At 45.2% G+C, this 25,979-nt stretch overlaps 1 protein-coding gene across 1 annotated transcript in view; it reads right to left on the bottom strand.

The window, feature by feature from the left end:
* Positions 1-25,979, bottom strand: part of NTRK2 (neurotrophic tyrosine kinase, receptor, type 2) — a 353,532-nt gene that overhangs the window by 65,877 nt on the left and 261,676 nt on the right. Inside the window, exons 18-19 of the mRNA XM_012640056.1 lie at positions 13,683-13,855; positions 7,281-7,515 (exon numbers count right to left, since the gene is read on the bottom strand). Of these exons, the coding sequence (XP_012495510.1) occupies positions 7,281-7,515; positions 13,683-13,855 (408 nt within the window). The remainder of the gene's footprint in view (positions 1-7,280; positions 7,516-13,682; positions 13,856-25,979) is intronic.

Here is a 25,979-nt window from a genome sequence, read left to right as displayed (position 1 = left end):
GATCTGTTGGGCAGGCCTATTTTCATAGATCATGTGACATAGCAGAATGCAACCTGATATGTCATTTTCTGGTGTAAAAACTCTTGGTGGCTCCCCACCGTCAAAAGGATCAAGTCCAAAGTCTTTGGCATGGCAAACATGCCCCTGTGAAATCTGATGATAGCCTAAGAAGCGTACTTTGTTAGCCTTAGAAGTCGCCATTGCCCAGCCACACACTGTCATGTTTACGCTGCCATCTCTGTATCTTACTTTTTCTACGCTTCCCTCCCCATCGTGGCCCAGGGACTTCTTGCCAATAGAACAATCTGGGGTCTATATCTCAAATACCAGATCAAATGCTGTGTTTCTGTGACCTCTACTCTGATTTCCCAAAGTAGGCAGGAGGCTTTCTCTTCAGGGTCCCTAGCGTGTATCTCTGTTACAGCATTTATCACATTGCATTGAAATGTCTAAGAACTCCTCCAAGTGGAGCCCATGTGTCTTTTTTATCTGGATGCCTTTTTGTCTACCATAGTAGTGGTCCCCAACCTTTTTGGCACCAGGGACCGGTTTCATGGAAGACAATTTTTCCATGGATTTAGGGGGTGAGTGGGGATGGCTTCAGGATGATTCAAGCACATTACATTTATTATGCAGTTGAACCTCTCTGCTAATGATAACGTGTATTTACAGCTGTTCCCCAGCACTAGCATCACCGCCTCAGCTCCACCTCGGATCATCAGGCGTTAAATTCTCATAAGGAGCACACAACCTAGATCCCTCACATGTGCAGTTTACAGTAGGGTTCACGCTCCTATGAGAGTCTAATGCCACCGCTGGTCTGACAGGAGGTGGAGCTTATGCGGTGATGCCAGCGATGGGGAGCGGCTACAAATACAGATGAGACTTTGCTTGCTCACCCGCAGCTCACCTCCTGCTGTGTGGCCTGGTTCCTAACAGGCCACGGACCGGTACTGGTCTGTGGCCTGGGGGTTGGGGACCACAGTATTATAGCATTTAGCACATAGTAGCTGTTTTATAAATATGTGCTGAATAAATGAATGAATGAATGAATGAATGAGAAGACTCTCACGCTCACCCTGTTGCAACTCCAATACATATGTGAAATGTTCTTAGGTGCACCTGAATACAAATGAAACCAATTTAGAAGCTTGTAACAATTTATGCAAATCTAGTTTAATATAGCATTAGTCTGAACTCAGTGTTCTGATTTCTCCTTGGCGGACAGGTTCCTCTGAACTGTGCTCCCTCTAAGTGTTGTAAGAGGCATGAAGTGACGATGATTTCATAAAGTAAACAACTTATGTTTCTGAGGCCACTTTAATCAAAAGAGACCAAACCAAAAGGTCTATAATTGTTCATGTGAAAGTTAGAGTCATTGTGTAAGTATTACGGTGATTGGAAAATAAGGAAATGCTAGATACAAATGGGAGTTAATAACATGGAGGACATCCCTTTTTTAGGAAGGGATTGAGTTGCCTTTGAATTGAACACTGTACCTTGTTTCAAGGGTTGTAGACATAGTGTACCAGAGGAAGTTTTCCTGTTATAGTAATAAGTAGAAGTAAGTTTTAGCCCTGGGCTCTTTACTACAAAGAAATTGTCAGGGATAAGGAGGTCTCAATGTCTTTAGATTTACCTCCTGAAGTCAGTGCTCCTGACCTCAGAGCTAGACCTGGATACAAACTTGAACATCTTCTGTATTCACCTACAGAGCTAAAACGACACACCTCAAAGGCCAAAAGGCCTCTCCTGATAGGAGTCCTATTCAACAATCATTTACTGACCATCTAGTATGAGCCAGGCATTGTGCCAGTTTGTGCAGCTACAAAGCTGTGTAATACTGGCCCTCTATCTGCTTTCATATTAGTGAGAGCGACATGCAGATGAACTGGCTTCCTTCATGCAACATGCCCTATGCTGTAATGCCTATTTGCATGAAGGACTGAGCAGTTACTCCTCATGGAGGAAGTCAGGGAGAAGGTGGAACTGAAATTCCCTCTTTTGTTGCTCCTCATAGAGGCAATGGCATTGGTACATGGCATAACAAGACACTAGAAACATTTGCGGAATGAGTCAGTCTACCTATCTCTCCATCTACCTGTCTACCTACCTACCTATCTGGAAATATTCACATTGCATTAAAATATTCCTTAAAAACAAACAAATTCTTTGTAAAGATGAAGGCATGATAGTAAATTGTTGATTATTTCTTATCTGCTTGTCTAGTTCTCAAATTATCTAACCCTTCTCCCCCCTTCTGTGGCTCAGGACTTTATTTTCTACTTCATCGATCTTTTTCCTCCAGGGTGAGCAGGGTAAGGTAAAAGGTGTGAAGTTAAAATAGGTTTATTTGGCTACTTGCTCTATCAGCTGGTTTCGGTACAATGCATCTTCCTCTCTCTCAGCAGTTAATACACTACCGGTGAGCATCTAATGATGATTTCTTGGAATTTGTTGCTGACATCATTATAACACTTTAGGATTCTGAACATGGCCTTGCTTAGCCAAGTTATATTCATTTTCTTCCTTAAATGCCTATTCTGCTTCCTTATCTTCTTAAGTAGAAGATGAATTAAAAGATAGGACTTCCTACAGCTCTAACATAAAGCTGAATCTGGAGGGAGAACAAGATTTAAAAGCCAGGATTTGAGATGCTGGGGTTCTCCACTCACCAACAGATCACATTCATTTGAAGCACATGTTAGAACCAAGCAGTGAAAACCACCGAAGTGCACATTAAAAAAATGTCAATGGATCCACTGTGGCACAGTAATGACCAAGCAGAGTGAGATCCTAAGTCTCCAACAGGCAGAGTGTGACAGAAATCTGGTTCAAATGTTTCCTAAATGTCAGGTTTTGTCAGTGGAGGAAAGGAATAAAAAAACAAAATAAGAGACTGGTACTGCGGAGCTGCTAATTAAAACAATTCAAAGAACATAAATGCTAGAGTAATTCTGGACCCGCCATGTCGGGCTGGTTTCAATGCAAATGTAGTGTTCCGATTTCTCCTTTCGCGGGGAAGGTATAATTAGCTCAGCTGCAACAGGGTGGAAGCCTTGATGCAGCCATCCCTGGTCCTGCCAGCTCCCCCGTGACGAAGGAACAGCTGCCACCCGCCCCTCCTGCCACAGATGACACAGAGCCGCGGCCACCCCGCAAGGCTGCTCACAAGCCACTGTAAGCACACGGCTCAGACTTCTAGTGCGATTGGTTCTTGCTTAAAGGTAAGGGCCATTTTACCCCTTGATCTGGTCGACTCCAGGCACCACCCTTCCACATGAGAGCGCCTTGGCTATCACAGAAAACCCTCCTCCAGGACAGTCGTAGAAAGAGTTTTTAACACTGGTGAGGACAACCCACATCACTGACCAGCCCCTCACCTTGGACCCTGATGCAGGCTGTTGGAGAGGATAGGAAGAAAGTAATGGAAAAAAAAAAAGTAAGGTGCTGGCAAATGAGAAATCTGAACCATAAGAACACCCTGCCCCAGCCAGGGTGATAAAGAAGATGAAGATGGCCAGGTGCAGTGGCTCATGCCTGTAATCTAGCACTTCAGGAGGCTGAGGCAGGAGGATTGCTTGAGTCTAGGAGTTCGGGGATCATCCTGGGCAACATAGCAAGAATCTGTCTCTGCAAAAAAATTTTAACAATTAGTCTGTAGTCCTAGCTACTCAGGAAACTGAGACAGGAGGATTGCTTGATCCCGGAAGTCTGAGGCTACAGTGAACTATGATCATGCCACCATGCTCCTGCGTGGGCAGCAGAGAGACACCCTGTCTCTTAAAAAAAAAAAAAAAAAAAAAGTGAATAGACACCGAGACACTGTGGGGATGGCTTTAAGGTTAAGCTTATAACTAATCCAATAGTTGGATAACTGATGTAAAAGCAAGCAAGCTCTGGGGCACAGCCACTGCAAGATGCACTGGAGCTCTGCAAAACAGAGCCACAACTTCCACTTGTCCATCTGACAATTCAGCAGAGTGGACCCCATTGATACGCTATGTCAATAAGTACACATATCCCAAGAACCTCTTCTGTGATAATAAATACTTTCATGAAACCCAACGGTGGGCAACCATTTTGAAATTTTAGAGAATGCAAAATAGAATTGTAATTTCTTTGCTTTCCTAGGCTGCTATCAAATTGTCAGTTCTTCCACCCATCACCTGCTTCCCTGGCCCATCTTGCCCATCCCCACCTGTAACAGAAGCCACTCCAAGGCTGGTTCTCTTTCCTCATCCTGAGGGGGAAAAACAGACAGAAAACAAACCTACGGACCCTGCAACTGCAACTGAGTAGTGACCATGGGGAGTGGGCATGGGAGATGAAATTAATGTGGCATCTGAAGCACATTTCTTAATGTCTAAGAACAAATAAAGGAACTGGGGGTCATTATTTCCTCCAACCATGTCACAGGGAAGGACTTCAGGATCTTGTCATCTAAGTGGAGAATTTTCTTTTTAACAAATGGTAATAAAATATGGCAGATGGCAAAGGCCAGTGTTTTGATAATGTGTAACGGACCAAGATCAACTTTTTTCATTCATAATGATGGTAACTATTTTGCTAGTATTTTCCTTTTCAGACTTTTTTTCTTTTTTTTTGAAATATAATTTAGATACCATAATAGAACCTTTTAAAGTATACAAATCAGTGTTGTTTTTTTCTTCAGTATATTCACAGTGTTGTGCAACTATCACCACTATATAATTCTAGAACACTCCTATTTTCCCTTCCACCCAGCCTCTGGCAACCACTAATGTATGTTTTGTCTCTATGGATTTGCCTATTCTGGACATTTCATATAAACGGAACAGTGCAGAATGTGACCTTTTGTGTCTGGCTTCTTTCGCTTAGCGTAATGTTTTAAGGTGTACCCTGTGCTGCAGCATGAATCAGCACTGCATTCTCTTATATTGCTGAATAATACTCCATTGTGGGGATTACCACATTTTGTTTATTCATTAATTAGTTGATGGACACAGTTGTTTCCGCTCTTTAGTTATTATGAATAATGCTTCTATGAACATTGTGTACAAGTTTTTGTGTGGACATATAATTGCAATTCTCTTGGGTATATGACTAAGACTGGAACTGATGAGTTACAAGGTGACTCTATATTGCACATTTTGAGGAATTACAAAACTGTTTTCAAAAGCAGTTGCACCATTTTACATTTCCAACAGCAGTGTATGAGAGTTTCAATTTCTCAGCATCCTCCCAATACTTGCCATTATGTCTTTTTATCACAGCCATCTTGTTGGGTGTGGAGTGGTATCTCATGTGAATTTTCTTTGCATTTCCCTAATGACTAATGTGCATCTTTTCATGTGCTTATCGACCATTTAGATATCTTCTTTGGAGAAATGTCTATTCGAATAGTTGCCTATTTTTTAATTGGGTGATTTATGTATTTACTGTTGAGATTTTCAGTATTTTTTCTCTGAATTATTTTTCTAGAAATTTCTGTAGAGGAGGATGTTGGGTTCCACTTTAGGGATAAAGTGTATCTTTGTTGATTTGGATAATAATCAGGGTAAAGCATTAAGCATTTACTTTTTGCCAGGCACTTTGAAACCTTTATTAACTTACTGCTAGAGAGAAAGTTGCTGCTTAGGCCGCATGCTCCTGCCTTAGATGCTCATCAAGATCAGCAAAGCTTTTCCTCAGGGAATCACCCACGTGTTTCTCTGTCTCCTGAGACAGGGAGACACCCCACCCCCACCTTCTATCAAGGAAGCAGAACTAACAGAGGAGATGCATCTGTTGGTAGGTAAAATCTCCCCCATGTTTGAGGTATCTGGAACAAACTAGTCATTGCTTTTAAGCTACATTTTGAACACTTGAAGTTAAGACTGTGCCCACATTTCCTGCAAATACACCCAGGAGAATCCTTCTCAATTTGGGCTCTATTCTTTCTCGCCATACAAAATGTGAGCAATGCTTATCAAGGTGACAAAGGAAGAAACACTGCGAAACAATCAACAGAAGAAATGTGCAGCAAGGCAATGGATACAATTTCTTAAAGTAACTGTAGCACAGTTGGCTGCAGTAAAAGGCAGAGGCATTAGAGGTGAGTGAGGCTGCAGGAAGGGGTACAGGAAACAAGCTGACCAAGTGCTCCTCAAAAATAAATAAAAACAAGAAGAGCAAAGGCATTATATTCACTGATTGTGAAAGGTAGTCCAGTTCTATGTTTCATCCTCTTAGGTTATACACACCCAGCGTGTTTATTCCTTTCCTGCCTATTCCTCCTCTTGAAAATCAAACAAAATAAACAGGAACATCAAATTGAGGGTACGAAGTAGTGGAACACCACCCCAAATCTTCACTCCAAATACCATGACTTCAAGGTTTCCAGAAATGTCCCCTTTCTCTCATACCCAAGTTCCAAGATCTCAGTTAACAAATGTAGCACACCCAGGGGGTAACGAGTGGATTTGAATTACTGCCTATAACTCTGCCCCTCCGCGGATTCAGTGGTGGGCCCGCGGGGCGGCGGGATGGGACCATTCAGGAACAGGCAGGACAGATCCTCTCACAAGTCACCAGGAAGGCCACTGGCTAACCTGCTTTCAGCCGAGACGGTTCTGCGTGGGAAATCCCAAGTCTACTGTACTGTTTACGGGAATAAGTTCTCTCTAGTTCAAATCTCAATCAAAGGCTCCAGGAATAATTTCACAGAATCAAACCCAAAACTCAAAATCCTTTAACCTCATGCCCACTAAGAATTCCCTCAAGCCTCCAGTTCCCCCTGGGAGGATTCTCCTGCTGAGGACTTTTCTCTTGGAGATGTCATGCCCCACTCCGGAGAGCCATGGAAAGAGCAAGATGGATGTTATGGGCTGAACTGTGTCTCCTCAAATTCCTGTGTTGAAGACCTGAGCCCCAGAACCTCAGAATGTGACTGTATTTGGAGATAGGACTTTAAATAGACAATTAAGTTAAAATGAGACCATTGGGGTCGGCCCTAATCCGGGCTGATTGATGTCCTCTTACTCATACAGAGAGATATTAGGGGTACAGGCCCACATGAAAAACAAGGCTGTGTGAGGACACAGTGAGACGGCAACCAACTGCAAGCCCGGGGAGAGACCTCAGAAGGAACGAAACCCGCTGACACCTTGATCTTGGACGTCCGGCCTCCAGAGCTGTGAGAAATAAATTTCTGTCACCCAGTGTGCGATATTTTGCTATGGCGGCCCTAGCAAACAAATACAATGGGGAACCCCAGGGAAGGAGGGCCCTGGGGGCTCCCTGTCTGCGCAGCTACTCACCCTGTAGTAGTCAGTGCTGTACACGTCCCGGGACATCCCAAAGTCCCCGATTTTCACCAGCAGGTTCTCCCCGACCAGGCAGTTCCGGGTGGCGAGGTCGCGGTGCACGAAGTGCTGGGACGCCAGGTAGACCATGCCCGCAGCGATCTGCTGGGCTATGTGCAGCATCTGCGACTGCGTCAGCTCCGTGGGCGGGTTGCCTTCGGCCATGAGCACGGCGTCAGGTCCGTGCGCCCTAGGGGAGGACACAGAAGGTGCAGCTGAGGCTTCAGCTCTTTGACTCGGGGGTCCCTCTGCCTCCTGTCAGCTACAGGTGCTAAAAGAGGCTGCCTGACTCAGCATAAAGAGGAGACAAAGATGCTTCACCCACACCTTACCCCGGAAGTCCCAAGAGTACCGAGGCTGCTTCGTTTCCCAAACAGTCTGGAATCCCCAGGGCCACGTGAGCCTGAGTGCCCCCGAGCACAGACAGGCTGATGTTTCAGAGGCTCCAGAACTACGCCGGGTCAGGCACTGGCCAGAGCCCCTGACCCTGAGAAGCGGCAGGTAGCTGAACCAAAACACAAACGCAACAAAACGCTGGGGGCGCGGCTGGCTCTCCTGGAGGGATGCTCACAGCACCTGCGGCAGAGCAGCCCTCAAAGCTGGCCCCTGAGGAATGTCCCCGCCAGCACCAGAACGAGGCAGCTTGGGGTCTCCCCCCGTCCACCTGACCTGTGGCCAGGCAGGGTTTTCAAGCTGCCTTGACTCCCTCACGCCCAGTTCAGCAGAGTCTCAGAGCATTCTCAGCGCGGACGTGCATTCCCAACGACAAAATGCCATTTCCTTCTGCCCACCTCTGCACCCCCACCTCCAGCTCAACACATCGCTGGCCAACACATAGGAGAGCTCTTCTGAATCACAACGCATTAGTTTTCTTGCTGGGGAAAGTTTCGTTTTTTACATTGTGGGGGGTGATTATGGTATTTTTTCTTATTTTTTTTCTTCTGTCTTATACAGCTGGCCTTCCCCCAGCTATGAATGACTTAGGACATCTTAACACTGGCATGTGCTTCTGGGAGGGGAGGGTCCCAGTCCTAGGATGGCTCGGCAGTCCCCCCGCGGGCATCCTGCACTGCGAGCTAAGACTGGCGTCACCGCCCGGTGGCCTGAGGGGGCGCTGCAGGGCAGGGAATGAAGGCACTTGCCGCGGCTCGGCCCTGGCGCGGTCAGGGCTTCTCCCTGGCGAAGGCAGAGAGAGGAGACATCTCCTTCAGCATATTTGGAATAAATAGAGAACATTCAAATACATTGTAAAGCGGGTGACCTCTCCCGCAGGGTTCCAGACCTGCTATTTGAAAGTGGGAAAGCCAGGGCTATCCAAGAACAGATGTCACATCGTGCCCTGTGCCCGCCTCAGGAACTATTCCAGCCACAGGACTATCCCCCCTTCCATCATGGCTCAGCCCACAGTGATTCTCCCTTTCTTTGATTTTTAAAGCATCTGCCACAGACTTTCCATTCTTGTAATTTCAGGCAGGGAGCACCGGAAAAGGACGTGGCGCTCTCCCAGCCCCACCAGTATCCAGCACCATGATCCAGGGAAGCCTTTTACCTTCCCCAATCCGCAACTTCTTCACTGGTCAAAAATACAAAGGGATATTATGCTGCATGGTCTCTTCGGTCTCTTCTGTCTGTAATTATCTGGATTTAACCACCCTCTAGAGAGGAACTTCCTGTTTTCACACAAGGCTGGTCCTAACACATTTCATCTCTACTCAAACCATAGCCCCCACCTGCCTTTTATCGCATTGAGAAAAAATACCGGAGAAGTGCTTTGGGGCTTTTTTCAGCTCAAAATCTCTTACTAGAGGTAAGAAATCTACAGTACAGTGGCCAAAGTTCTGGGATATCCGTACTGAATTTGGATCCTGTCCTAACACACTAGCTGTGTGACCGCGAGTGAGTTACATAACCTCTCTGGGTCTGTTTTCTCATTATGTAAAACAGAGATGTGAACTGCACCTTGCTAAGGGCATTTATGTGAAGAGGACTCCGCTTGCACAGTGCTTCGTGGCCTTTCACAGGAAAGCCAGAGAGAAAGACTTTTTGCAAACAAAGGTTTTCTTTAAAAAAAGAAATGGAGAGATGATGTGAAAACACAAGTTAGCCTTTGTGCATTCCTTTCTGCGACTGGCCTGTAGCAGGGCTCTTCAGGACACCAAAAGGTCGGTGCTTCCACCTCACTAAAAGTTAGTTAAGTCCGAGGCTTTCTAGCACTAAGGGGCTGGGAAAAGTGAGAATGTTTTCACTTGTCTTACTTAACTCTACTGTGACCTCAACGCTAGGAGCCGGGTCTAAGGAAACGCCTAATAAGCGCTCCTAAATTAAGGAAAACCTGAAATAAAGACCCAGAGAATCTGGGCCAGAATTCAGTCTTTATAGATGTAGTTCAAATTGTTGATTGGTCACAGTCTTACTTCAGCCCCAGAAAACTGGACTACTCTAATGTTTTATTAGGTTTATACAAGTCAAAACATTTAAACTGCTTAGCAAGGCTCAATAAATATCAACTGTTATCGCTCAGGAACACTCTTACACTGCTGGTGGGACTGCAAATTAGTGCAACCTCTGTGGAAAAGAATTTAGAGATACCTCAGAGAGCTAAAAATAGAAATACCATTGGACCCAGCAATAGCACTATTAGGCATCTACCCGAAAGAGTACAAAACATTCTACAATAAAGACATCTGCACCCAAATGTTTATGGCAGCACAATTCACTACTGCAAGGATGTGCAAACAACCCAAGTGCCCGTCAATCCATGAGTGGATTATTACAATTTGGTATATGTATACAATGGAATATTACTCAATCATAAGAAATGACAGTGATCTAAAACCTCTTATCCTTTCGTGGATTAAACTTAAGCCCATTATCCAAAGCGAGGCACCACAAGATCGGAAGAATGGACTCCACTTGTACTCGCCATCAAACTGGTACCAACTGATCAACACTAGGGTGATCACATGGCAGTAATACTCTCCAGGAATTAGGGGAATGGGGGGGTAAACCTGCAACTAAAGGACATGGGGAGCATTGTAGGGGGAAAGGGCATGCCTTTAACCCTCACTTGGGTGAGGCAAAGACATAAAGTGTAACCATAATGTTTGTATCCTCTTAATACCCTGAAATAAAAAAAAAAAAATACTCATCTACCTTTCCCCTCATTAGAAGGGAACTCCGGACAGATTCTAAGAGGAAAGATTGGGAACCCCTTGCAAGCAAGGACTATGTTTACTCCTCATTTCCCATCCCACCTAGCATAGGCCTGGCCACACTGGTGCTCAAATGTGGCTTTTGGATGAATAAAAAGGGGGGTAAGATAAAAGAAGACATTTGTCTTTATAGGGGAGTGCCAATGACAGTTGGGAACTTTTCATAAAGCTAATTTCCTGTTTCTCTTCCAGAAAGAGGACAGCCTGTATTTGCAACACGTTAGCACACCTGAGAACGTGACTCTTGGTATAGCAAACCTCTTGCTCTCAGACTTCAGTAGATCCTGAAATCAAGCAGGGTAGGTTTCCAATCGCTCCATGCCCCATGCAAGATGTCGAGGGAGAATCAGGTGCCTGCTCCTTCTGGAAGGCAGGAAGGAGAGCTGGGGAGAGGCTGACCACGTGAGAAAGTGAAGGAATCTAGTTGCAACACACACATATGTGTGTGCCACCCCGCCCCCCCCCACACACACACAGAGCTCACAGAAGCATTAAATTACATCCAGGTGAGTACATTTGGATTTATTATGCTACAGTTTGGGGGAAGCATCATTTTGAATTAGGGATGTAGCCTGGGGCATGGGAACAAGGGCAAAATATTTCTCCTGGGAGCAGCTAGACCTCAATGAAATTCAGCTTCCTTTCTTGCTTTCACATTAGCTCTGAGAGGACAATGTGCAAAAGCTGCCATCGTCCCCTCTCCTATCACCGACCAGAAAAACTTTGCTGACATAGGATAATGCATTCGGATTGTCTGGGAAAACTGCGGATTGGCTGCATATTCCAATGTCACCTGGCACCCCTTCACCCACACAGTCACAGGAGGGGCAGAGGACAGGATCCACCCCGGCAAAGGGGAACCACATTGCACGTGTATCCACGAGGCTCAAGATGGCAAAAATGATCCAGATGGCACTAACCATGTGATGACATTTCTAAAAACAGGGGTACACTCTCTCCCTTCCACTGCTCTCATAGTGACTGACTGATGACTTAAACTGCAGTGTCCGAATCTTCCAGCAGATGCGTGAAGCTGAGTAGGGCTGGGTTTGTGCAAAGTCCTCTTCAGTGCCCATGGAAACGAGAGGAAGACAGCGAGGTCCGGGTGTTGCCATAGCACAGAAGGTGTCACTTCCCTAGGATTTTGGATCCCTCAACCAAAATGAAGAGGAAAATGTGGCAGAGTGAAGGGTTGTGGGGACAACATTTGTGGATTACTTCCCAATCCAACAACACTCACACTAGCCCTGCAAATGGATTAAATTATGCCCCTTTTGCAGGTAAGGAAACGGAGTCCAACGAGGGCAGGTAATCAGTCTGCCTGCAACACCTTTCCTGTTTCTCCCAAGGATTACTATCCACCAAGATATCATAGGCAGCACATCTGCTCATATTTCAAAAATGTGGGCCAGCTAAATTTTAAAGAAAATAACATGTTAGAACCAGACAAGAGCTAAAAAGGATCTAACTCAGACCCACCTGTGAAGTGACAGCATCATGGGCTGGAGACTTCTTTAAGGGACACCCGCAGATGATGCAGAATAGAAAGAAGAACCCGGGTCCTCCCCGGGAGAACTCAGGTCTCCTGAGGGTCTCCTGACCCTCACTACTGCGACCTCTTACTCTTTAGGTTTCCAATCTCACACGTGCCACTTGCATTTGGGCCCCTGCTTAGTGCAAATAAAAGCGTCACTTGGTTTCCTTCACCAAGGAGCATCAGGCTCAGCGCATTTCTGCTCTCCCTCGGTAGATGGTAGATGCAGGGTAAGAACATTCACTATGGGCTCCACTCGGGTGACCACTAACTTTCCTGTCGTACCAAATGCAGCCCTCCTTGTGCTTTCTCTTACCGGGGCAGCTGTGTTACCAGTGGAAATCATTCCTGGAGGAATTCAAGCGTCCGCCTATTGAACACTTCCTATTTGTTCCTACGCCAAGCACTTTCTGTGCTTATTCTAAGTTCAGTCCTCGTGGCTACCCTACCCTCATCAGAACAGCTAAGAAACGTGTCTGAGGTCACTCAGCTAATGAATGCCAGAACTGAGATTCAATGTCAGCTCTGTCTGGAGATCAAAACCCCTGGGGGTACCATCATACTCCACTGTCTCCTCATGAGTCACTCACACCACCCCCCCATATTGTAAGAGTTAGCCTGGCTGTTTCAAAGCAACTTGACCTTTCCTCCGGGTTATGCTCACTCTAAGCTGTTTCTCACTTGCTCTATCCTGCGGCATCTCCCAGTTCCCTGTACCCTGCACCCGAGGGAGGGCTGAATGAAAACTCAGTCGGCCAATGCTAGAATTCCAAGTGACACCAACCCTATTTAATAGCCCAATGACTCCCTTCTAGCGTCAACATTTTCTCTCCCTTGCTTTGCCTTCTTCTAAAGACCCTGCTCACTATGAAGCCTCGCAAGGTGAAGCCGTCCATCTTCTCATGCCCTCAGGGCTCAGCACCAGCCACTGTCCTGAGCCTTCAGTGATCATGCCACACGTTGTTCCACCGCCTTCCTTCTGGAGCTTTGGTTCTTTGGATTCAGATCATTCCACCATAGATCCTCAGAAATGTTGACGCCTGGTTATTCTTTTTGTCCTCGAATGAAGTCCAAGCACCCACCCTTCCAGCCGTGAATCCTCCAGTGACTTTTCTACTTCCTGCCCCACCTGGTTCATTCCAGGGTCTGGCAGCCCCAGACCCCTCACTCTCACCTGACCGCACTTTTCACTGCGACACCTGCATGCCTCAGCTCCCACTGTTTCCTTTGCCTTAAGTAGCGTCCTGCTCTTGTCCACCTGGCCAGCTCCCGCAGATGCTCTAAGGCCCATCTCAAATGCACATGTCACATCCCAGTCCATACGACACATACTCAATAAATGCAGGTTGAATTGAGTTGAATCATTAGCATCACATTATGTAGATTTAGTTGATCAGGGAAAAAGAGCGATGCTGTGGCCTTCTTTTTTCCTTTGCTCCTTTCCTGGCATGCTTTGGTGTGATTACCAGGGGAGACTGTTCCAGAGAAAGCTCTGGGGGCCCCTTCACCCTCCCCAGGAACTCCCTGTTCTCGCCTTCCGGATGTCTGAGCCCTGAGGTCCTGCTCCTTCCCCGAGCCCATGTCCCCGCACCCCTCACTGTCTCTCTGTACCTGAGGAACTTGTTGAGGTCCCCATGCTTCATGTACTCGAAGACCATGATGAGCGGGTCACCCTCCACACAGACGCCGTAGAACTTGACGATGTGCTCGTGTTGGAGGTTGGTCAGCAGCTCGGCCTCGCGGTGGAAGTCCTTGCGTGCATTGTCGCTGGCGTCCTTCAGCGTCTGTTGAGGAGGGGCAGAGAGGGAAGAAACCCAACACATATTACACCGAGGATGTCAGGGGGAAGGTTGCATTGGGAAGGATTCAGTGGGCCCTAAAATTCCCAGATGGGAAGGACACTCATCTCATCTATTACACAAGAGACTGGAAAACAGCCTAATTCCTGGGAAAAGAACATTTATATTAATAACTGAGGAATAATCCCTATGTGTACGCAAAGCTTTACAGTTTGTGACAAACTTTCACGGATGTCCTCTCATTAAGTTACAGACAGCAGCTCTCTTTACAGTCTTCATCCTTTCAAACCCCGGTCTGGACCCAGTGATTGCCCTGGGCTTCTCTCCCCTTTTGGTACCTGTTGTGTTTTCTGTGATGCTATGTGCAGCTCATGTCTGCTCATATAACCTTTCAAAAACTTTATATTATGAAAATATTCAGTAGAAAGAAGAGTACAATGAATGTGCATAAACCCATCTCCAGCTTCAGCAATGATTACTTTGCTGGTCTGTGTGTAGCAGTCTAAAGAGCCTTCTCCAGCCAGTGCCCCAAAATGCCCCTGACCCACAAAACGTCCCTGTCCAGTGAGCTGCAAGAAGACTAGTCATGCTGCCCCAGTGAAAATGGCCAGAAGCATGCCTCTGCTCAGACCACCTGGTCACCACAGTGTCACAGCAGTGTTACTTTGATGCCACACAGTGTGCTCTTGCCATGTGCCCATCACAGAGCGAGAACTGTGACAGCATCAAGAAGGCAATGACCCAGATCCTGGCCTCAGGCCTTTATGGGCAAATAGGGAGATAAGACACATATATAAATAACTATGATTTGAGCTAAAAGCCCAGTGTCCTGAATGGAGAAGCTCCTATATCTCTGCCCAGCTTGATCCCTTGACACTCCTCTTACGAACTATCTGCAGCCCAGATGACAATGGGCCATGCCTCCCTGGCTTTGTACATGTTCATTCCTCCACCTGGAACACTATCTTGTGTGTGGTCGCTGGTGTGGGAAATTAGACCCCCGATCCCTTGCCAAAGCTGTCCAATCCCTAATGCCTGGAACCTGTGAATGCGTTGCCTTGCATGGCAAAAGAGACTTTGCAGGTGTAATTAAATTAAGAGTCTTGATGGGGGTGGGTATCCAGGTGGGCCCAGTGTCATCAAAGGTCCTTATAAGAGCAAAGAGAGAAACGATGCAAAGACAGTAGCAGAGATCAGAGAGGAGAGAAGAAGCCACACTACTGGCTGTGAAGATGGAGGAAGGAGCCATGAGCTACCACGTGGGTGGCCTCTAGAAGCTGGAAGAGACAAGGAAATGGATTCTACCCTAGAACCTCTAGAAGAAACCAGCCCTGCTAACATCTTGACTGGAGCTTAGTAAAACTGATTTCAGATGTCTGGCCACCAGAACTGTGGGAGAAATAACTTGTGTTGTTTAAGCCACTGAGTTTATAATAATTTGTCACAGCAGCCATAGGAAACTAATACACATGGCTAATATCTAGCAGTCCTCTAAGACTCAGCCCACTGCCACCTCTCTGGGAGGTGTCCCCTGGCCACCACTCATTGCTGTCACAACCCTTCCGTCCCTAGGGCTGGGTTAGATGACCCTTCTAGGTGCAGCTTACACCTATTTCTATCATATTTCTGATTGCAATACAGTCTAATTGCAAGTTTGCTTGTCTCTGGTATAGACTGTGAGCTCCTTGACCCAGGGGCTGTGCCTTCCATCTCTGCATTGCCAGCACTTGGAATGGCACAGGGCAGGTATTCAACAGATGCTTGTGGAATAAATGATAAAGGCCACGAGAACTAAACACCGACAGCAAATGAGTTCAGAGAGGGAGTGGCTGCTTCTAACTGAGGAGGAGGAGGGAAGCCCGAGGACTCCTCCCAGTAGAGATGACGTGTGAGTATGTGAATCCTGTCTCCAGGGAGACTGCAATCAGTCATTACCAAGGTCAGATGGCAAATGCGAGCATCCCTGTTCACACGAATCTGCCATTGGAATGGAATGAAAGCACTGTCATCCATCAGATATACACTAACTACAAAACTAAACACTACGTTCAGGAGCTGAGAACACTGCTGGGTCCCTGGCGGTCATTTTCTAGATCACTGCCTGGGCTCTGCTCTCCCTGAGGGGACATCCCTGACCTGGACCACCTAGAGACCTTGGGATGTGTCACAGGTCAAGATCCCTGGGGAGCAGGCTAGGAGGAGACTGGCAGGAGACAGTTATCAGGGCATGTTCTCAGGATCCACACCTGTGGGAGGGAGTGGGCAGGGGTGAGGCAGAGTCATGATGCAGTCTCAACAAAAGCCTCACCGACCCTATGGGCTCCCCTTCAGAGCTGGTCTGACTTGGGCTAAGGGGGCTGAGTCTTTATAGCCCTTTATTAATCAGTCGTTGGATGCCCGCCCCCCTCAGGGGAGTGGACCTTGAGTGGAACTGCTGGGCCCCCCGAGAGGGCAGGCAGCTGAAGACTGTCAGTTGCAGCTTTCTCAGCAACTGGGGGGCAAGTCCTTCATTCTGAAGAGGGGCTGGATGGTTCCTCACTGAGTCCACCACAGGGTAAGTTTTCAGCATGCAGTGTAGCCTGCCCGCTGCTGCTCGCCACACAGGAGGGGACCAGTGAGTATGCAGGGCCTGCCTCGTGTCAGCCACGAGAAGACATTGGCATAGTGGAGGCAGCCACAGATCACAGATCAGGTAGCAAAGTATTTTCTGTTACCATCATCACAGAATCTAGCATTTTCCTTAACTGCCTTTAGCAGGACTTAAAGTTCTCTCTCCAGTGGTGACCTGACCCAAGGAGACAGAAATCATGGGTACAGCTTTCATTAGACCAGAGACAGTTGCTTCTTATGCCGAATTCTGGAGATACCATTCAAAAAAAGGATCTGGTGACCGGATTCACCATTTTCACTTCACTATAATATGTGATTTTCTGGGAAGTGTCTCTACAAGCACCACCAGCTCTGCTTCAAAAAGTGGGGGATTTGGGCCAGCAAGTGCTCAGGGAGGCCATAAAGCTTCCATGGTGCTGTTGCCATGGAAACAGCACATTTCTTCATTTAATTACAAGATGAACAGTGGCCGAGAACCTGGGGTCTGGGTCTCTGCTCCCTTGAAGCTACGGAAACTGGGCTTGTCCCATCCCCTCTGATCTCCCAGAACTGGCTAGTTCAGTTAGATCCAAACTAAATTTTGCATCCCTGTCACAGACAGGGACTGATGTGCTTATCTTGACCATTTGTTTAGGTTGGTTTTATCCATGGACATGCTTTTGGTTATTGTTTTTTTTTTTTTAAATCCACCCACTGTTTTGTTTTGCTGAGCTTCTCAGTAGAGAAACAGCAGATGAGGCAAGGAGATGGACTGGGAGGAGGTGGAGGAGCCAGAAGTCATCATCTGCTGGTCCTTCTCCTGGGCTCTTGGAGCAAAACACACACACCAGAGCCTTTCTCATGCTCGGACGTGCATCATGGCTGTGGGTACGTGTCTGTCTCCACTATTCCTTTGACAGTGGAAGTGTGCCCTGTTCACTTGTTTTTAATCACTGGCTGCTTAACCTCATGTCAGGCAATGAAAAGAACCCCTGACACGTGAGGTCTGTGCAAAGCAGAGAGAAAAGAGCAGGGGAAGGAATGGATAGTGAATGGTCATCTGGAAAGGCTGAATGTGGGCCCAAGTAAGAAGTGGAAATGAAGGAAGGACCAAGAAAGAAAGCATGTAGAAGAACCTGCTTCCGAGGTTGAGAGGGGCTGCCCAGTTCACTCTCTCCTGGAGAGCTGACCCCAAACATCGGTGTTCTCCTTCCAGTCAAAGGGCAAATCCTAACAATTGTGATGATCAAACAGAAGGAGTTCTAGCTTAGAATCAAAAGATCCAAGTTCAAATCTTGGCTGTGCCCTGGACCTCTCTAAACTCTGGTTGTCTTCTCTGTAGAGTGAGGATAACAATATCATCCTGTACTTCACAGTGAGGATGGGGAGAGGTAGTGTAAGTCGGGAAGCTTCCCAGAGTCCCTGGCAGAGACAGACATTTGGGTGATTTGAATTTGAAACCTCAACCAGGCCTGTGCTCAATTTGCTCGCCCAAGGATCCAAGAAGGCCAAGAGATGCGTGGATTAAGTCGGCACCAACCTAAGGCATGAGGGCAGCAGTGCTGCCGGAGCTGCCACCTTTTCCCGGATGGCCTGCTGAGCTCCTGAAAGTACCAGACTGCACACTGAGATCCAGCCCTTGGCCTGCAATGCCTTCTCGCAGATGCAGCCTCTTTATTCAGAGGCTGCTCTGAGTTGCTGAGATAGCTCATTTCTAAGGCCTTGGCCTGTCTTTGTGCATGAGTGGGAACAGGTGCTGACCCTTTTAGGTCATGATCACAAGTCATGAACAAATTCCGTGTGTAATCTTTCTGCTCAAGTTTTAGCTATGTAGTGTTGATTCACGGATACTAGATTGTGTGCCTGTGGGGTGGGGAGGGGGGAGAGAGACAGTGAAAGCGGGAAGGATGGAGAGAAGGAAGGAGAGAGTCCAGGGTTTTCTTCTTCTGAGCACCAACCTGAAAGAGTTAAGAAGCATCTAATATTTCCATGTCCCCAAAGAAAAATACCATGGAAAGGAGCCCATTCTTGGTTCAATGTCAAAAGCTGTGTTTTAGTAACATTTTTGGAATTAAGAGAGGAGATTTCATTATTCATGGGACAAATGCATCTCACAAACCTGGCCTCATCCTATATGCTCATCCATTTTTGCATGTTTTTCTAAATTATGATTCAATTCTATTTTAAGAGATTCAGAAAATATGGCAGTAACAACTTGGGCAAAATCATCTTCTGAATTTGGCACGCTAAGGGCAGAATTTTTCTAAGGGTGGAACCCTAGCCAGATAGCAATCAGAAGCTAGAAAATCCTGCTATCAACCCTATTTATAAAAATCATCTCTGTTTTAGTACCATAGCTGATTGTCATTTCACTCAATTATGTGAGGCTTGGCTGGTTCCCCGAGTCCCTTGGCAATGTGCTGAGGCCATGAATATGGGGTGGCAGCTTCCCTCACTGACAATTCCCTCCACTTCAGGTTCATTTTGACAGGCATATTTGCCCGATCACTGAGCATTGCTATTTTCTTACTCCTACTGTCTGCTTTGTAGCTTCATTTCTTCTTATTCCTGGTGAGTTTCCTGACACCCCAAAGCTGCCATTCTTTCTGAAGACATTCACAAGGGAGAGGTCTCCTCCAGAGCGTCAGTGAGATACTGCCTGGAGTACATATTGATTCAGAGTTGGAACAGGGGAGTAGCACGAAATGCATTTCAGCACAGAACTGAGAAACTAGTGAAGGTGAAATAGAAGTAAGAGCAAAAACAAAAAGAAAACAAGAATTCATCTGAAATGCTTCGGCAAAATCTTAAGGTTGATGGGAAGCTGGTAAGAGAGGCAAGAGGGCTTCTTTGAAACCACTGGTGTGATAGTACATTGTAGGACATGACAAACGATCATGCATTTCAAAGGATAGGTGGGTTAGAAGAGACAAGGTAAAACAGATTGTGTCCTTTTTAAAATACTGATCTCATATTCTTCTTATACATTTTAGAGATCATAGAGGCAGAATGTCTTTGTTAAGGTGAAAGACAAAATATAGAAGATGGTATTATGGTAAGACCTCACTATGCCCATTCTCACCATGGTGTTTAAAACATAAATGGAAATGAATAAACTCTCAAACCGGGCAACCAAGGTGCATGAGAATGTTTGGCTAATATGCCCAGGTTCCTCTGGGTCAGGATCACTGGGACAAAATCTACTGCTAATGAAGAATCTTTATGCCTCTAATATCTTCCGGACATGCACTGTCCAATGTAGTGCCCAACAGCCACATGTGGCTAGCGGACGTTTGAAATTTGGCAAGTCCAAATTGAGATGTGTTTTAAGTGAAAAATATACACCAGATTTTGAAAACTTTGTATGAATAAAATAATGTAAAATGTTTCATTAATATTTTATATTACCAATATGTTGAAATGATAATATGATGTTGAGTTAAACTATATTGATAAAATAAATTTAATGTGTTTCTTTTTACTCTTTGAATGTGCATATTAGGAAATTCAAAATTACAAATATGACTTGCATTTGTGGCTCATATTATATTTCTACTGGACTGCACTGTTCTACAAAAGCCACTTCTGTAAACTATTAATGGGTCAACCTCTCCTTGGAAACATTGGAAAACGCTTCTCAAATACAAAATTGAAATAGAATTAAGGCAGACTCCCTTCTTATAAGTTTGTTCCAGGTAGTGATTAGCCAAGCATTTAGAGCAAACCTAGGTCACGATGCTGCACGATTCTTCTAATGGATAGAGTCTTCCCTAAAAATGGCAGAGAAACTATCTATCAAATTCTTAAAAAAGTGAACTTTGGAGGAGTATATTTTAATAAACTCAGAGATAGAAAGAACTTGATAAAATAAAATCTTAGAATCCAGGGTAATAGCAGTAGTAGGTAGCAACAGGTAGCTCCCCAACATCCCTACAAGTGTGACAACTGATTAAATGATCACATGAAGATAATAATGACGAGGAACACTCAGATGGTGCTTGCTATGTGCTAGGAACTGACACTCTGTGTATATCAACTCAGCTAATTGTATATAACTGTCCTTTGAAAGGATTTTAATTGTGTACCAGGTGACAACCTTCAAATACAAGATTTACAGCCAGGCTGTTGACTGCTACTATCTTTATTTTCACAGCCATCCTGGCTCTTATGGCTCAGATCTAACAAGCCAACCATCCAAAGGGAAACAGGAGGTTAAGTTCTAATTCATATATGTTAAAATTCTTACAATAATTTGGGGGATAAAATTGATGGTTTATGCTTGCATATTACATCAAGTTGCATATTAGCAATGATAAGTCTTTGAAAGACAGAAAACTAATTCATAGCAATTGTCATATTAGAGAAATATTGAATCAAAAGAGTAAATCAGGAGTTAAACTCCACTATGGACAACTGCAATATATTTCTAGGCTTTAAGTACATCAGAATAAATTGTCGGAGAAAATTTCACTACCATACAGGAGCTGGTGGATCATAGTAGAGCATGACTACCACTGGTTGCGAGTTGGTCTGTCATGTTAAAGTAAATTATAAAGCAGCACAATTATCCCAATGCATACTTTCCAAAGACACAAAGGTTTGAAACGAATTTTCCAGCTATGTTTAATGCCAGATGAGTTCACATTAGAGTGAAATGTACTGTTTTGGTTGTAGATTTCCTGAAAAGATGTGGATAAATTAGAGATAAGGCAGAAATGAAGGTGATTAACAAGACAAAAAACAGATCCCTGATAAAGGTTAAAAGTTGAAGTTACTGGGAAAGAGAAATTGATGGAGCAACTTACTAGCTGGGGTCTACCTAATTCAAGTGCATGAGGGATTCTTACAAGGAATGCGATGCTCTCCATCTTACAGCACATGCGTGTGCTCACATATGCACATGCCAGAAAAGAACGCACTTACACCAAAGAACAGCGAAAATCTATTAAATAACGTCTGGACAAAAAGACAATCACAGACACTGTTAAGAGCTCCACAAATTCTGTTCCTAGAGCCTTGTAAAGGTAGAATTGATAGTCAGCGCTTTCTGCAACATTGTGTCCTGTGCAAGCACACAAACTGTTTTTTTTTTTTTTAGAGAAATGTTGACAAATGTCCCCTTATTAATAAATAACTGATCTTTTCAGCATCAATTTTCTTTTTGTGGGAACAAGGATTTCACATGCCAATGTAAATGGAAAAGTGGGAAGGACGCATGAGAGGAGGAAGGAGTTGGAGAGGGACGTCACAATCAATGAAGTGAGAACTGATATGATGACTATCGTGAAAAAAGAAAGGATGAGAATGGCCATCTGTCTTAGAAATAAACCCACTGGGTAGAACACTTGAGTCAATGAGCTCTTGATGCTCTTTCTCATCTAGGAATTTTTTCACTTTTCCAGAACTGGAGAGAATGAGCTTATGCTGTCCTTACCCAGATTCTGAGACAAGTAGCCCTAATCGCTTCCTTTCCCAAAGGTAGCCTCTTCTGTACCAGGCAACCACTCTAGATGACTGTGTTGCACGTAGGTGTCCTGGCATGAAGACTAAATGGCAATGCAGATGACTAATTGGAATAATTGGGCCCATAGTATTTTCCTTCTTGGGGAATAAGCATGTGAGTCAGAGACAGTGTGAGCAGTAGCTGGTGTGGAAGCAGCGGCCAAATATTAGGGAGCAGCAGTGGCAAGAGACAGCTGTACTGCATTAGTGGGGGAGCCCAGAGGAGAATCCCTGAGGCCCCCGCTGAGAAGATGAAGAAGGGACAGTCACTAGGGCTTCCTCAGATCCTGAGTGAGCTTTGAGATCCCAACTGTTCCAGTTGCAGGGAGGCCTGGCTACCCTGCAGTTCCCACTAGAATCGGTCATCTTTCATTTCTTTTTGCCATACCTCCCTCCCCCTTCTTTTGGCTAAAGCACCCCTAATATTCTTCCAGGCAGCCAACCCTTCCCCACATTCAGTTAGTATGTGTTTGGTAGAGCCGACCCTGTCTTCCATTTACAGAGGTGGGCATGCAATGCAGGCTGACATAATCATATACTCTGGTCCTCTGGGCAAAAGGTCTGGGACACAACCAAGATGAGCAAGTAGGAGTAAGCCCTTGGATTTTTGCATAACTCCTGGGAAAGTTCTTTCATTTGGGTTGCTAGGATGGCAGGATTGAGGCCGATAGCCATTGCTGCCAGGTTTTCACAACAGTGTGGAGAGAACCTTCCTGAGAATGAATCCAATATAGAAGAAAGCAGAGGCAAGGGATAGAGAAAAAGAGAGCAAAAAGAGCATTGTTGATTCCCTGGATCCAGCAGTGCCTGAAGCTAGGATACCAGCAGCTAGGTTTTCTAGCAGCATGGATTTACAGGATCCAATAAATTCCCTTTTCTGCTTAAACCATCTTGAATCGAATTTCCAATGAACACGACATTGTTCTCTTTATGAAAGCTGATTATGATGTTTTGCTTGTGTTCCCCTGAGGCCAAACCACACTCCCTCAGAAATCTGGTTTTCCATATTTCCACTTACACCCCTGAATTAAATTTCTACTTGGGAAAATATGAAAGTGCCCCTCATGCCTGTATACAAATGAGCATAACTAACATACTCCTTTATATCATTTGGTAAGTGACATTGTGTTGAATTTCCTCAATGTGATTTACTAGGGCGTGCGTGGAGTTCTACCAATGAATGTGTGCCGCACAGTGAGCACTGGATGGAGGTTTGATCCTAGATCTGACATTAAATAACCTCATTTAAGCAATGTGACTTTGTTTGGGTCATTTGTCTCCTATGGGTTCCTGTTCCCTCATTGGCAAGTGGGCAAGTTAAGCCAAAGAATGTCAATAATTGCTCTATATTTCTATATAGTGATATAATCATTTCTAACATGATTTCTCATTAGATTGCATTATTCTCTATATATCATCTTCACAGGTGCTTTCAGCTATAAAATTCTATGACTATCAATAGATCATCAAATTATTTCTTTACCTAGAAATGCCAACTGCCAGCTCTGAAATTTCTTGAAAAGTTATTATTTCCATGGTCTGTTTTTCCATTCATCCACCCACCCAGCCACCCATCCTTCTCTTCCTTCACTCAGCAAGCATTTATTGCATGCTATTACATATTAGGCACTGTGCTAACAGACACAGTTCCCACCCTGGAGAACATGCCATTCTGACAGTGAAGACAGACATTCAAAGGCACTCATTAAATAAGCCCACAGCACATATATAATTTTAAAACCTTGACAAATGCTATAAAGGACAAGTACAGATGTTTTAATAGCATATAATATGGAGGTCTGACCTAAATGAGGGAGTGAGCACAGGGAAGACTTCCCAAAGAGGGAAGACTTCCCAAAGAGGGAAAACTGAGCTGAGAGCTGATGGATGAGTAGGAGTCACTGGGACCGAGTGGCTGGGCAGGGGCCATCCGGACATGGAAACAGCAACAGCGTGTTGGATGCTGCTTTGGGTCTACCTCATGGTGTTGTGCAAGAGGGTTTATCAGTTAACTTGTCCCAAACCCTTAGTGGGAAAAAACAACATTATTTTCTCTGTTGACAGAAAGGATTTCAGAAATATGAAAAGCAAAAATCCTAAGTTGTATCCCCAAGAAAGCACTTGCCGAATTCAGATTTCACTATTTTTTATTTTGCCAGGTCTTCTTCCTGGGCAACACCTGCAACTTGCTTTGACTTGCACCTTGAGGAAGTCACTCAACTTCCCTGAATCTCCATTTTCTCATCTATAAAACATGAGGCTTGGGCTTTATATACGATTTCCAAGGTCTCTCTCATATTCAGCACTTTATGTATCTAGAAATACATCTGAGTTACTGGGGAAGGAGAGGAAGGAACATGAATCCTACAAAGCACACTTGTGGCTATATTTAAAAAACAAATATCAGCACGCATTCATAGTACAAGGGAATGTTGTAGGAACTATAGCTATTGAAACACAGGTTGGATGGAGCCAAAAATAGCTAAGGCATCCACAGTTAATGCAGGGAAACTGCCATGAAGCGTTTCCTTGGCAATTGACTTACTTAAAGGTAAAGCAACTCTGTTTGATCAAAGACTCGTTTCTGTTTCTCATCCTCTCTGTGGGTTCTTTGATTGTAATTCAGTGTAAAGGGAAAAAATGGTTGACAAATCCATTCCTCCACAAAACAAAGGTCATCCAAAAATATCAAGAAAAGGGCAATCCAGTTGGATCCAAACAAGCAGGTACTCTCACAGGAGAGGCACGCTCGGCCCTGTGCACCTTGAGTGTGCTGCACGCGTCTTAGGACCACTTCCATCCTAAACAGTTTCCTATGGATCACTCGAGCTCTGAACTCATTGGCACCAGAATTTACAGGAGTCTGACATCTGTCAATCTGAACATACAGCCTTGGATTTCAAACCAGAGTCAGCTCCTTCTAGAGAAGGAAAAAGGACAATAGCTGCTATTTCTTAGCATGCATAATCAATGCTGCAGGGGTTGCTAAGCAACAGCTGAAAGGCTGTCAAACATCCCTGGTGCCTCCAGTGGAAGAGGAATGAGCCCGGCAGCCACTCCACAGAGGCGAGAGGCTGTGTAGTCCCTGGAAGCTGCCTTCAGTTTGTTTCATTCCTTAAAAAATCCCTTTCTTGTGGTCAGGGCTGAACCATAGACATTTCCCCCCAGGCTCTTTTAGATGGTCTTTGAATACACTTTCAATTGGCCCAAAGCCCTAAAAAATGAGCGGGTCAGGCTGGCGAGAGGCAGCATTGTGAAAGGTCCATGGGTTACTCTGGCCCAGCTCACCCTGGAGCTCGTGGAAGATCCAGCTTGTGTCCCTTACAAGGCTGCAGCCTCTGAATCCCAGAAAATCGAAATGAACCTTCTTTCAGAAGCTTGGAATTATTCTAGCAAACATAAGCAAACCTTCTTATTTCAACAAAAACTCACATGCAGGGTCACTGACGTGAGATTTCTTAGGTTAGTGACCACGAAGTTAGAATGAGTTTTCAGTCTGCAGACATTTTGTCCTCCCTATTTGAGATGACAGTTTCATTCGAATTTTAACAATAAGGGGGATAGCAAAGAGAAGAAGTCAGGATTTGGTAAAGGGTCCCATCCCTCCCACCACTTTTTTTTTTTTTTTTTGCCACGTTGATTAACAAACAAACACTCATCGTCACAGCCATTAATTTGTAAACACTTACTTGGCAAAGCCAGGAGATACTTGAAGACTAGGTCCTGGGTCTGGTTCAGAGGTGGGATTAGGGGTATAATTGAGATTTAAACCAGAGAGGAGCCTCCCTGACAGTGGTGATGGCAGATATGCCCAAGTAGAAGCTCGTGGTGGACAGGAGGGTGGGATGCTGTGTGGTCTCTCTTAAGGCCAGCCCAGGTACCAGTGGCTAAACATTGCTGTCACCAGCTAACCCTTCATTGTTAGGGGTCCAAGCGCTGAAGTCCTGTTTCAGCATGTGTTTAGAGGGACATGTGACGCACAGGTTGAAGGTGCCCTGGATTTAGTTATGAAACACCC

Source organism: Propithecus coquereli, unplaced genomic scaffold (assembly GCF_000956105.1).
Source record: "Propithecus coquereli isolate 6110/MARCELLA unplaced genomic scaffold, Pcoq_1.0 Scaffold147, whole genome shotgun sequence".
In the NCBI taxonomy this organism is placed as follows: domain Eukaryota; kingdom Metazoa; phylum Chordata; class Mammalia; order Primates; family Indriidae; genus Propithecus; species Propithecus coquereli.
The sequence above is the reverse complement of the archived record's forward strand: the minus strand, read 5'-3'. Positions and strand labels throughout refer to the sequence as shown.